General features: G+C 42.9%; 1 protein-coding gene across 16 annotated transcripts in view; it reads right to left on the bottom strand.

Moving 5' to 3' along the window:
- Window positions 1-1916: 1916 nt before the first annotated feature.
- The window catches only part of NRG1 (neuregulin 1), a 458486-nt gene continuing 448231 nt past the window's right edge, over window positions 1917-12171 (bottom strand). For 14 of the 16 annotated variants that reach the window (XM_074533378.1, XM_074533380.1, XM_074533381.1 and 11 more), the window contains 3 exons: window positions 11798-11928; window positions 11106-11309; window positions 1917-7147 (listed from right to left, as the gene is read on the bottom strand). In XM_074533378.1, coding sequence (XP_074389479.1) covers window positions 6496-7147; window positions 11106-11309; window positions 11798-11928 — 987 coding nt within the window. In that variant the 3' untranslated portion in view covers window positions 1917-6495. Of the gene's footprint in view, window positions 7148-11101; window positions 11310-11797; window positions 11929-12171 lie in introns of those variants that run through there. The other 2 variants (XM_074533379.1, XM_074533391.1) reach the window with 2 other exon arrangements.

Raw genomic sequence — 12171 nt, 5'->3', positions numbered from 1 at the left:
CTTTTGCAAGGACAGACATTTGGGACACACAAGGATGTGTTCCCTAAAGCCCTATTGTGTGTATCAAATGTGTCATGAGGTCCTTGGCCCTGTTGACTCTGAGTGGTTCTTATGGTACTTAATTGCTTTGGAAATTGTCTACCTCCACTTCCATGTGTGAAAGGACAGTGGGAATGCCTGAGGACAGGTCTGTCCTCTCAAAGCAGTCCATTTCAACATCCTACAATGGAAGGACCATCCTTTCCTCCATTGTAGCTCTGTGCCACAATGTGCTAGCTTGGGGCTGACTGTGAGGTGACAAGGCCATATACAGCGAAGACATTCAGGTGAAGCAAATAGCCTAAGCATCCAGCCTTCCAGCCACAGGATCCCTCCACATGAAAAAGACAGTGAAGCTGTCTGAGGGAAACTGAGATCAGACTGGACCACGAGGCCTTTACTCTCTGTGTTGAGAACCAGGGAAGAGGGAGAGTGACAGAAAACCCTTGCCAGTCATTTCCTCCCTCCCTCCCTCCCTCCCTCCCTCCCTGTCTCTGTTTCTCCGTCCCTCCCTCCTTCCCTCCCTCCCTGTCTCTGTTTCTCCGTCCCTCCATCCCTCCCTCCGTCCCTCCCTCCCTCCCTGACTCTGTTTCTCCGTCCCTCCATCCCTCTGTCCATCCATGCTCCCATTTCTCCCCATTTCTCCATCCATTCTCAGTTTGTCATCTCATTCTGCACCCACAGGTAGGCCTGGGAGTGCTAGCCCTGGGAACAAATGGATGTGAAACACATCCAAGAAGTTTTTACTGCATTCCTCTCTCCTCTGCTCATGCCTAGATTTCCTTCTCTTGTTTAATGCTCGTTAAGAGCAAATGGCTTATATCATGTAAGCACAGACAGATCAGATATCTGCCCTCCTTCTTTCCAAGTGTGGCAGAGTTGGAGAAGGGTAAGAGCAGCACTAGTATACACAGTGTTTCCAATTTATACAATCTCCACATGTTTTCAGTTCGGTTATTTCCCGCATCTGATGTGTTTTTCATGGATTTAGTAATCCTCATTGGATTAATTCCTAAAATCTGGCCCCCACCACGAACCCATGGAAACTTTTACAATCCACAGTCCCTTGCACCAAGTAATTCTCCAAGTTTCCTACCCCTTACATGGAGAGCTATATCTTTCTGGGAATATGGTACCCAGGAGTTTTGATTGATAACTCCATTTCTTTTACAGGAAGAGGTATTAAACATCCAGTCCTTTCTTACCTTCTACAAGATAAGTATGTTTCAACAGACCTTTAATATCTTCTCTCTGTGGTCCTTTCTTTCTGAATAATGATATTCAGCCTACCCAGTGCTCCCCAGACCTCACCAGCTCCAGATATTTATTCACCTGGGTTGCCCTTAAAATCCTTCCCTGTAATACTATTTCTATTCTGAAACAAGAAGACCAGGACCACTCATTATATTTACAACTGGCACAAATAATGATTTTATACAGTGGCACGGTGGTGCCATCTAAGAGTTCCCAGTATCTGCTTTGCTTTATTGACTGTTGCTGACAGTAAGGTGACATTTTTGTAGAGCAGCCTCCCACAGTCCCAAGACTGTGTCATTTCCGCTCCCCCAACTCCTCCCTCTCCCCAAACCCCATCCATCTTAAGTAGTAATGGTCAGGGTAGAGCTAATAATTCTAACTTAAGAAACTAAAAATGTTTGTAGGAGCAAGAGTGTCTGCCAGAGACCCCCACAGGGACGAGTCAGAAATCTCAAGAACAGTGGTCCACAACAATAGAACAAGACCTTTACAACAGTGTTTGGATACAGAAAGATGGTAGCTAGTGACCTGGCACAGTCTGCTGAGCAGCTGGGCCAGGACCACACATAAGCAATTTAATCCAGCACCTCTTTTACTGAAAATGAATAACAAAACCTTAATAAATCAACAATTACTTATTGCTGTATTTGGGGTAATAAATTCTTTAGTTTATCAGTAGCTTGTGGCTTCCACAGCATGTTCTTTGAACAGTTTGCCTTTCAGTTACATCCCCTTTCTCTCCTGAACAATAAATTAGCATTCATTTTTTTTAAAGGAAAAGAGGGGAAAAAGAGGATATATTACAATTTTTTCAAAGCAAAAGGAAAAATGCAACATCTTTTTGACATATATCTTAAAATAATATGAGGATAACTTTCTCTGAGTGTTAGATGCCTATGCATAAATAATAAAGGATGTTATTTACAGTGTTACACAATAAACTAAGAGCGTCTCATTTAACACAATATCCATAAAGACAGTAAATAATGAAAACATCCACATATGTACAAGACATATTTACAATAGAATAGAGAATTACAAATGATGATAATTGGCCATGTTCTTTGTCTGCCCTTCTCTGCAGCATTTCATAGGTGCTTGTATGTTTCTTACTAGAAGTAAGACCCAGGTAATGGTAAGTAGCCACACTGCAGGGCCAAGAAATGCTCAACATGCTGAGAGGTGTGTCCTTTGAGGAGACACCAGTTTGGTATCCTGGATGCTCAGGAAACTGCTTGCAGTGTGTGTGAGAGAAGCAGGGAGATGCAGCATTGTTGTTTTGGAGTACTGGAAAGAAGGAGCTTTCCTGTTTCCCTGATAAAGGCAGTGATTGACCTCTTAAACCTGGGTGTGTTGGGGTGGCTCAAGTGAGGAAGGGAATAACTGGGCCAAAGGGAGGGAGTAGGCTTTTCTCTGTTGCATAAGAACCTGTATGGAGCTGTAATGATTTACACCCCTTAAATAGGCAGGCTGTACCAGGTTGTGCACAACATTATCTAGCTATACACTCTTGAAAGAAACCTTCCATGTTGGAATAATTCCTGCATGTAAACACATACACAGGAAAAACTCATGGCTCAAACTAAATGACATGGAAATAAACCAGGACAATCTTAACAACTCTGCCACCACTGGAATATTTCCCCTCTCTTTAAAGTATGTTTCTTCTTGCCATGACTTTCAGCCAAAGAACTGGCAAGCATCACACAGTGATGGCTCAAGGGTGTTGGGACTGCCTGGCTCAAAGGTCTGGGAAATGAAGCAAATATCCCCAACAGGGGAGCTGGCCTTTTCTGTAGGCACTTGCTGGCTCTGCTCCATGCTGCTGCAGCCTCCAGCCCCTTGGCCAGCAGGAACTGGCTGCAGCCTGCCAGCAGCACCTGTGGCCAGGTAGACTCACTAACTTCTGGGCGTGGACCTGACTGGTGTGAAACACGCTCACAGTGTGATAAACACAAGCTGAGAGGTGAGGGTCGGTGAACTCTTCCCGCTTCTGTGCGTGCCAAGCCAGGGCAATTCCCGAATTCACTGCTGCATGAATTGTGCCGTAAGGCTGGGTTCTTCACAAAGATCTAAGGGCTTAGGCAGCCATATCCCCAATTGTATTTTCTTGTTCTTAGGTCCATGTGAAGCGTCCAGCCTAATTTCATGCTTGCTCTATAACACACTGCTATATATTCCGAGGGGTAGGAATATCAGGAACTGCACAACAATTTGACTTTGAGGCACTGCAACACAAGAGGTGTGACATTTTCCCCTAGACCTATTCCAAACAAATCTCACATGTACAGCTCCCAAGTATGGAATTGCTCCTTCATTTTGTACTGTCCCTCCACAATAACAGTGTTAGTAGTCAAATAATCTACTCAACATCAAGGCTTCTTCCCTTTCCATCCTCATTAATCTGTCTGGGCTATTATAGATACTTAAACGAGAGCTGGCCTTGTGGTTGATATATGCTGGAGGAGTTTACAAAAGACCCGTCTTATAATCTCTATTCTGCCACTAAGATGGGTGATTTTGGGGCAAATCTCTTGTTTCTCTGCCATCCTTTTTCTGTCTCATCTGTCCTGCAAGGTCTTCGCAGTGTCAGAGGCCTTCCTGAAGGGAAGATATTCAAGTGCCCAAGGAAACTCAACAGTGCAAATCTTTTGGAAACTCGTGGCCTTCATTAGGAAAGCCCACCTGACCCTCTGCACTACTGAGTTGCAGAGTTACTGGAGAGATGGATATTCTGCTGTATGGGATTGCAGATAAATAGGCATGACTAAAGGGATGAAAATGAGAATATGGCGTATAGAATTTGTAGAGAGCTTTTGTTTCAGTCTGCAAAGGCAAAGTGTGTTCAAGTACACACAGGGAAAAATGGCAAAGGGGACTTAAGTCCAGACAGTATGTATTTGCCATCTTCCACAGATTTCTCAAATAAGCAGTGCCATTTCAGCCACCACATAGTCCAAAGCTGTGCTAGTTTCCTAGCCTTTTGGTTCTACCACTGACATTCTAGTGGACAACTTTGTTTCCTATACTAAGGTTTTTTTTTTGTTCTTTTTCTGCTGAATCTGGTGTTCAGGTAGACTCACTTGTGTTCTTACTAATGTGATATGGTTATTTATACAGTGAAGAAATCACTGATTTTTATCATCCTGGCAAAGATCTTCTTTTGCTATACTTTGCTTTCAGCCTCAAATCAATAGGATACCTTGTTCAGCAAAACTCTTAGGCACATGCTTGACTTTTTGCATGTGCTGGATGTGTCAATGAGAGTCTAGCACATGCTGAAGGTAACTTTTGCTGGGATTAGCATAAGCATATGCTTGAACAATTTACTGAGTAGGGACTTTTGTACCTCAGGTTTGCATCTCACAAATTTTCCTTGATGTATTTCTCTTCATTTAACTAGGACCAGAATGTGGCCCAAAGGATGAGTGTAGTTTGGCTGAAATTATTTTTGTCTTGACAGGGCTCTTATTTAGAGCTCAGTAATACCTGTAAAACACATGTTCTCATTTTCAGAATCCCCAGAGTCTAGGAAAAACATTTGTTTTCCACATCAGTCCTGAGTCAATGCTGTGCCAACTGAACACACAACAAAAAAACAAAAGTATAGAAGAGGCAGAGTGACCCTGACTAAACTGATAGGAATTCAGTGCAAAAGAGGCCATTTGCTTCTGTCTGGATGGATGCATCTACTCCAGCACTGACAGCATCCTTGTTCATTACTAGTCAATGACTTCAAGACTGTCACTGGCTATATAAACACTGATATTAAATAGTCACACATGGGTTACTAGGGCTGTAACTCACATGGTGTGCTTGCCTTCATAAATGGGCTCTGCATCAGCCTTGCCTCTCTCAACCCAACTAATGGAGTCAGTAAAGGTGAGTGGAAATAAACTCCACACATCTGCTTTGTCCTTCCTACGTGCCTATACTTTTTAACCATTCAGCAAATCATGTTCTTCTTCCCTGAAAGGCCTTTCTTTGTCCAAGAGTAAGCCTTACTCCAACAGCAACTCTAACAAGGTATTGCTAGAAGCTTGTCAGGGTTCCTTCTGAGGAAGGAAAAAAGGGGAAGAGAATTGAGTGGAAACAAAAGAATAAGTAATGTATTAGAAATCAACATTAAGAAATAGAGGTGAAAACTGATTGCACTTTTATTAGTGGCATTTGTTTTCCAGCTAGATCTCTTCCTTGCTTGATTACAGATATCTATTATATTTGCCCCATTAACATAAACTAATATAAATGTTTTCTCTTTTTTTTTTTTTTCTTTTTTCTTCTTTTTTTTTTCTTTTTTGTTTGAATAGAGTATTGGGTTCAAAGCCTCAGCTAACTTAAACCCATTTCCTAAGGGATAACTAGAACAATTAATATCTGGAAAATAATGAAATGGCAGCTCCTAGTGATTACAAGCTAACCTCTGATTAATAATATATTTGGTTTAAAATCACAGTATTACTTTCTTTCTATAAGTAACATTACTTAATGCAGGTTGGCTTTTTTTTGTTTGTATGTTTTTTGTTATCCTGCTGTAATTAATAGTAGCATGCTGTTGGATCTACTATTATCCCAGTGCTCAAAGAAGCAAACCTTTTGGCTGGCAGAGAGCAGACAAAACTCATCTCATATGCGGAAAGCAAATAAAAGTTCTCATATAAGAAACTTTTTTTTTTTTTACTTTTTTAAATATTTTTTTTAATCTTTTTTTTTTCCTTTCTGACTCTGTGTGTGTGTATATGTGTGTTTTTGTGGTGGAGTAGGGTGAGAGTGCCATTACAGGGCTTTCTGATTTTGAGACTCTACAGCAAGCGACCAGAGGGACTTCTGTAATTCTTGCAAATCATACATCCAGTCATTATAATGCAGTGCACAAAAAAGCTAGGACAACTGAGGGCTAAAAGGTTTTGCAAAATACTATGGGACAGCCATCATTGTAACTGTACAAAACTTGCTCTCAACTTAACATAACATAAAGGCACCATTGATATCTTTCCCCATTTTTGAAATACTGTAAAAAATTGCTACATATGGCACATAACACATTTGTACATACGTATATTTAATTTATAAAAGTTTTCTTCCCCTCCTGTTTTCTATCAGCGGAATTGCTAAAATAAAATAAATTGTTTAATTTAAAGGTGGAATACTTCATTATATAAAATAAAGTTTTACATGTGAATCTATGTGTTTTATGTTTTATACAGCAATAGGGTCTTGGTTAGCTATCACACTGGACAACCTTGCTTGTAACTCTTCTGGTGTGGAGAAGCGATTTGCCGGGTTAGTCCTGGTTTCAGCCAGCCGGAAGGCAGTGGCTGGCTCCAGACCGGCTGCCCCGGGGTTCGGTATGCTCAGGAATGGTGTATCCTCACCTATTCTTTCATCTTCCGTTTCGGTCTCAGAGCTGCTGCTCTCAGAGCTCGTGTCAGAGTCCACTTCCACCCTGCTGGAAATGTGGCCGTTGGGCTTTGTTCTTTTCACCCTCCGGCTGTTGGTGAGTTTCTTTGGAGGCTCCTGTGCTGGTTCGTACTCCTGCGTGGTCTCGTACTCCTCGTCCTCCACAATCCGCAGAGGACTTGGTGGCAGGCTGCTGCTCTCATGGGTGGCATTGTGGTGAAAGGAGTTGAATTGCTGAAGGTGGTGCTCATACTTCTCATGCAGCTGCAGTGGAGTCACCAGGAGCAGAGGTCGCTCTTCTTCTATGAAGGGACTCACCGCCACGGAAGGGATGGAGACGGTCAGGCTGGAAGCCGGGGGTGACATCGTGGAGGAGCGGGACTTGGGAGAAGTTGGAGTGTGAAAATCAACGGGTGACATGCGAGCTGGTGTGGTCATAGCTGAGACATACCTGCAGAAAAGAGATGGGGACAGGTTGTGAGCATAGGAGCAGTGGTGACCTGTAAAAACAGCAGCTCACGTGGACTGGGAGAGAAATGGCAAGGATTCCCTTAAGATCCCCAGCATCCTCACACAGGGCTACTAAGGAACCTTTCCTGTTCCTATTAATCCTATAAACTGCTGACTTCTGGGACTCTGGGCAAAGATATATGAAAGCAGGAGGAGCACAGCAAAACTCCCAGAGCCCAGCCATGGGGATGCTGTAAATTTTTTACCAGAATAACTTTTTGGAATGAATCCAAGAATGGGATTCAGAGACAGACAGGCTGCCAGAAACAAAATGCATTTGCAAGTATTTTCTCAAAAGGAAAACAGCTGCTGCACTTCTGGAAAGATTTGACCAGAATCTGGGGTACATGCAAACAGACAGGGGGAAAGAAAGGAAGGGAACTGAAGGACAGTCCTCTTGGGGCTTCACCCTCTTCTGGCAACCAAACTGTCTCAGGCTAGGGAGGAAAGTAATGTTTGAATAAAATATAGAGCCAGATTCTGCTAATTTTAATCACCAAGGGTAGTCAGAGATGCATTTGTGCTGCTCCACTCCTGGGTGCTAGTTACCCCGGCTAGTAGGCCAATCTGCAAAGAAGCACAGAGTATCATTTGTCCTCATATGGGAACACATGCTGGAAGACAGGATTGTCTGGCCTAGTGCCCATGTCTTCTCTGCAAAACTTCTCCCTGTTCTTGTGGGAAGCATAGTGGTCACAAGCGATTTCTGAAAATGAAGCTCAGGTGCCATTGCAGGGTTTGTCCCAAAGAAAGAGAACAAAAAATGTGAAGCTCTCAACTAGTTTTAATCAGTAGACATGCTATGAGGTCATGTGGATTCATGCCAGGTGAGGATCAGCCTAAAACCACTCAATCAAAAGCACAGTGCCCAGCATGACACTTTGCGTGGTTGGGCTTTGCTTTTATTCTTATCCTAAATTCACCAGCCTGAATTTCGTCTCTGTCTAAAGTTAAAATTGTTCTGAGCACCATCACAGGCCCACTGAGAAAAGCTGTATGTCTACGATTGATGTAGTTTAGTTTTCCATTAGTGGTTTATTTATCTGAGCCTGAAATTACCAAAATAAACCTGAATCCATCCTTCTTATCCAATCTATGACTCAGTTGCACATATTACACTTGACAAAAATGGAGTTACAGGAAAAGGGAGAAAATGGGACGGATTCTGGACAGATGTGCAGCAGCATAAATTGATTTCACTAGAGGCGCATTGATTGCACATTGATTTACATGAACTGAGGAGCAAGAGAAAGGAAAAAACCAAACCTGGAGTTGTGCAAAGGAATTAATCAAGTTGGTTATAAAAAGGGCAACGAATAGGTCTGTGTATTGGATGAATTAAGTAATTTTTCTGCTTCCATGAGTGAGCCTTGCATTCCTTTCACATTTTTAATAGGCATTGTCTGAAAAACTGAAGCCTTTCTACTTTCCCAGTTGGTACACTGTCGGATATATGTGACACACTGGATTTTAGCTAAACTGTTCTGTTAACCCATTGAGTTGGTTATATGTGTTCAATGTACTGCACAGGCTTCCAACAGTGTCAAGTTACTCACACTGGAGTGTTGTGCATTCACACATTTCTGCTCTGTTCCCCCACACCCTAACAGAGCAGTGCTAACTAGCTGCTGTCTGCAATCTGAGGCTCAGGAGCTGAACTTGTGCAGCTCTAGCCCATCCTGAAAGGAAGGTTAAAAGGTGATTGATTTATCCAGCCTCATGGCCAACTATGCTGGCTCAGTGAAAGGGGATCAGAGCATACCCATGGCCATCCAGCACACATTAACTTGTTAAATGCTGCCAGCTTCATCATATAGTCCAGCCTTTTGTGCAGAGATGGTGTTTTTTGATCTTCTCTCCTGTAAGACAGCTAAGGACATCCAAGACAAAACTGCTTGTGCCCTCTGCTTGTGTACACAGGTGGCAGGGCATGGGATCCAGCAAGTATATGGGTAATGCGAAACACCCCTTGTAATGTCAGTTCAATTTAATTTGAAAATTGAGGGAGTAGAGCCTTGGTCTACTAATTCTCAGTACAGCAACATGTGATGGCTTCAGGAAGTAATTTGTCAGCTCCTACATTCCTTTATGTTTCTGAGTAATTTTTAGTTCCAAATAACTCTCACTTTCTCCCTTATATACACAAGCCATCTCAGGAACAACTGGTGATGTATTTCTTGCTTGCTAAAAAAAGATGAGACCTGCAATTAATGCCCAGGGAACTATCATCTCCCATGTTCCAAATTTGTGATTGCTTCAGGCACAGGCAAGGATGTCAATGCCTGAGGAATTACCACAGAAATGTTGCTGTTATTGACCTATATAGTACAACCTTCAAGAGACAAAATAATTGATGAAATGCCTTCTTTTTTCTTAGAGAAACAAAAAGGAATATGGTCTCTCCTCTCCCCCAACTCCACCCCCCCAGTTAAATCTAAACAGTTTGTATTAGAATGATGCTTTGGGTGTCCCATGCAATGCAGGCAGACAGCAGGAATGGTCTTCACTTTCCACATGCAGATGCCCAAATATACTAAGCTGTACTACTCACCACTGGCAGGCGTGTGGCCGTGCATCCTGCTCGGTTCCCAGGCAGGAGACAACATGGTATTTACTGTTACAGGTCCTGATCCAGCAAAGCACTTAAGCACATGTTGAGCTCTACCCATGTGAGTAATCTTGCTGATTTCAGTGGGCCTACTTGCACAATTAAAAGATAATCTTGTCAAAGTGCTCTGCTGGATTGGAGCCATGGCTGTTTATGTCATGTGAGCCACGTATCTTCAAATTAAATCCCATAGTAAATAACACAAAATTTTTAATGAGAGGGTAGCTTATTATCCTTGGTGGTACTACGCTCAGGGTCCTTCCTCAGTGATCCCTCTTCCTGCTGCTTAGCAGTTGTTTGTGCGGCAGAGGGAGCACCACAGAAATGGCGTTTGCTGTATGTGCACATTCATTTTTATGAAAACCACAATTTGTCTCCTACACAACTCAGTCTCCTTGGGGATTGCCTGGCTGCATTTCTGGCATCATGGACACTCCACAAGGCCAAATCCCTTGTGATTTCAAAGTCTTCAGAGAACTGGTCCATAACCTTTTGTTTTCCTTTTATTCTGCCTATGATCCCAGGGATAAAAGCTCTTTTTAAATGTCTTGTTTCTTGTCAATCTTTCTGTTGCAATTCTGGGGCCATCTTGAACTAAAATGCTAGCCTAAACCTGAGCAGGATTTTTTCAGCTAAAGATTTTTTGTGACTGATGTACTTCTAGGCAGACCACAGCAGCTGAGGAACCAATCTTTTAAGAGAAAAAGAATTGGTTGGAAAAACTTGGTTGGAAAACTCCTGGCCAGGTTTATTTATAACTATTCCTGATTTAATAATGACCTGAGCCCTTCTGGCTTGCACTTTCTGTTTCTTCCTTTATTTAATAAAGGGTTAAGGGGAGTTCAGGAGCTGGAACAGTCCAGAAGGTGAGTGGTGGCATAAATTCTGTACTGCTTAGGAGTCCTTAGTGCCCTCCTCCTGTGGATCAAAACAGTACTTTCTCACTGCAAAATCTGTCAGTCTTCTCAGTTGCATCTTCTAAGAAATTGGTAAGTAGGTAAAGTTCTGTTTATAGTTTCCAATGGAAATTTCTGACTAATTACTCCAATGGAGCTTTTCCAAGTGTGAACTGCTAGCTAATAGGACTAAATTCAGCAGAGGCAAGAAGGGAAGAAATGCTTTTGGTAGACTTTAAAACTGCTACTCAGCTCTCCACCTTTATGGATAAGGAGATGCATGCCCTACATGAACAGCTGCACTGCCGCATTTTCTCCTGTGCTCCCAAGCTTTGAAACCACCTGAGAAAACACCAGGTCTTGTGAGCTGAAAGCAATGGGGTGGTTCGTCCTACCTTTCACTGTGAGGAGAGTCTCGGTAGGAATCGGGGGTCTCCCTGGCGTGCCGGAGGAAGCAGTTCCCTTCCCGAGGCCCGCCAATGCCATTGAGACGGCCCCGGGGCCCTGCTGGGCTGGCGTGCCTGCTGTTCTCCATGGAGGAGCTGACGAGCACCGAGTGGCTTTCAGAGAGGATGCTTTCAGTGTGGCCATTGCTCCAGCTGGAGAGCAGCAACCAGGGAAAGAGAAAGGGGGAGTGTGAGAGTGGGCTTTGGCGGTAACTGTGCATGAGCAGAAGTTTTGACAGGGAAACGAGGGGCTCTGTTGCCACACAGGATATGCCCTTCGGGTGGGTAACTGGAGCTGCAGAATTTAGAGAATCCACAGGAATAAAAGTGATTTTGCATGTATGGATCAAAGGAGAGGGAAGGAGGGCTTTCCAGTTATCAGAACTGTCACTGATTTAGCAATTTGCATATACTAAAATTCAGTGTGACAGTATTGGAATGACATTCAGAAAATAAAGGTCTTTGTCAATTCCTGGGAATATAATTAGTTAGGTGATATGACATCAAATATTGTTAGCCTTAAAATGAAAACACTATGAAGGGAGCATAGATCTTCCCTGCTTTGTTGTTTCACACATTTTTTGGTTTTACAACAGCAAAGATCAGACATTACAGCTGCTATTTGCCGCCCCCTCTAGTACCTGTGGCTAGATGTCTGGGTGACTGTCACAGAGTGATGTGTAGTTGAGGTGTAGTGGCTTGTAGAAAACGAGGTCTCTGTTTCTCGCTCGATGACATGCTCACTGGAGATTACATTTTTCGAAACGTACTGCTGAAAAAACCCAGACAAACCTCAGGTTTACAAACTGTAATTCACACCACATCTGTAGACATAATTCCCAATCCCTCCTTCCCAGATTTCAACCTTTTACATGTGGCAAAGCACAAATTTTGTCATTTAAATACATGCAGAAACCATACTGACACACTTGAGGACATTCATGTACACCTCTGTGTACATAGCCCATCTAGACTCAAAATAGGAGGAGACAAATGATGAAAGTAGCAAAGGTCT

This window comes from Zonotrichia albicollis, chromosome Z, assembly GCF_047830755.1.
Source record: "Zonotrichia albicollis isolate bZonAlb1 chromosome Z, bZonAlb1.hap1, whole genome shotgun sequence".
NCBI lineage: Eukaryota > Metazoa > Chordata > Aves > Passeriformes > Passerellidae > Zonotrichia > Zonotrichia albicollis.
The sequence above is the reverse complement of the archived record's forward strand: the minus strand, read 5'-3'. Positions and strand labels throughout refer to the sequence as shown.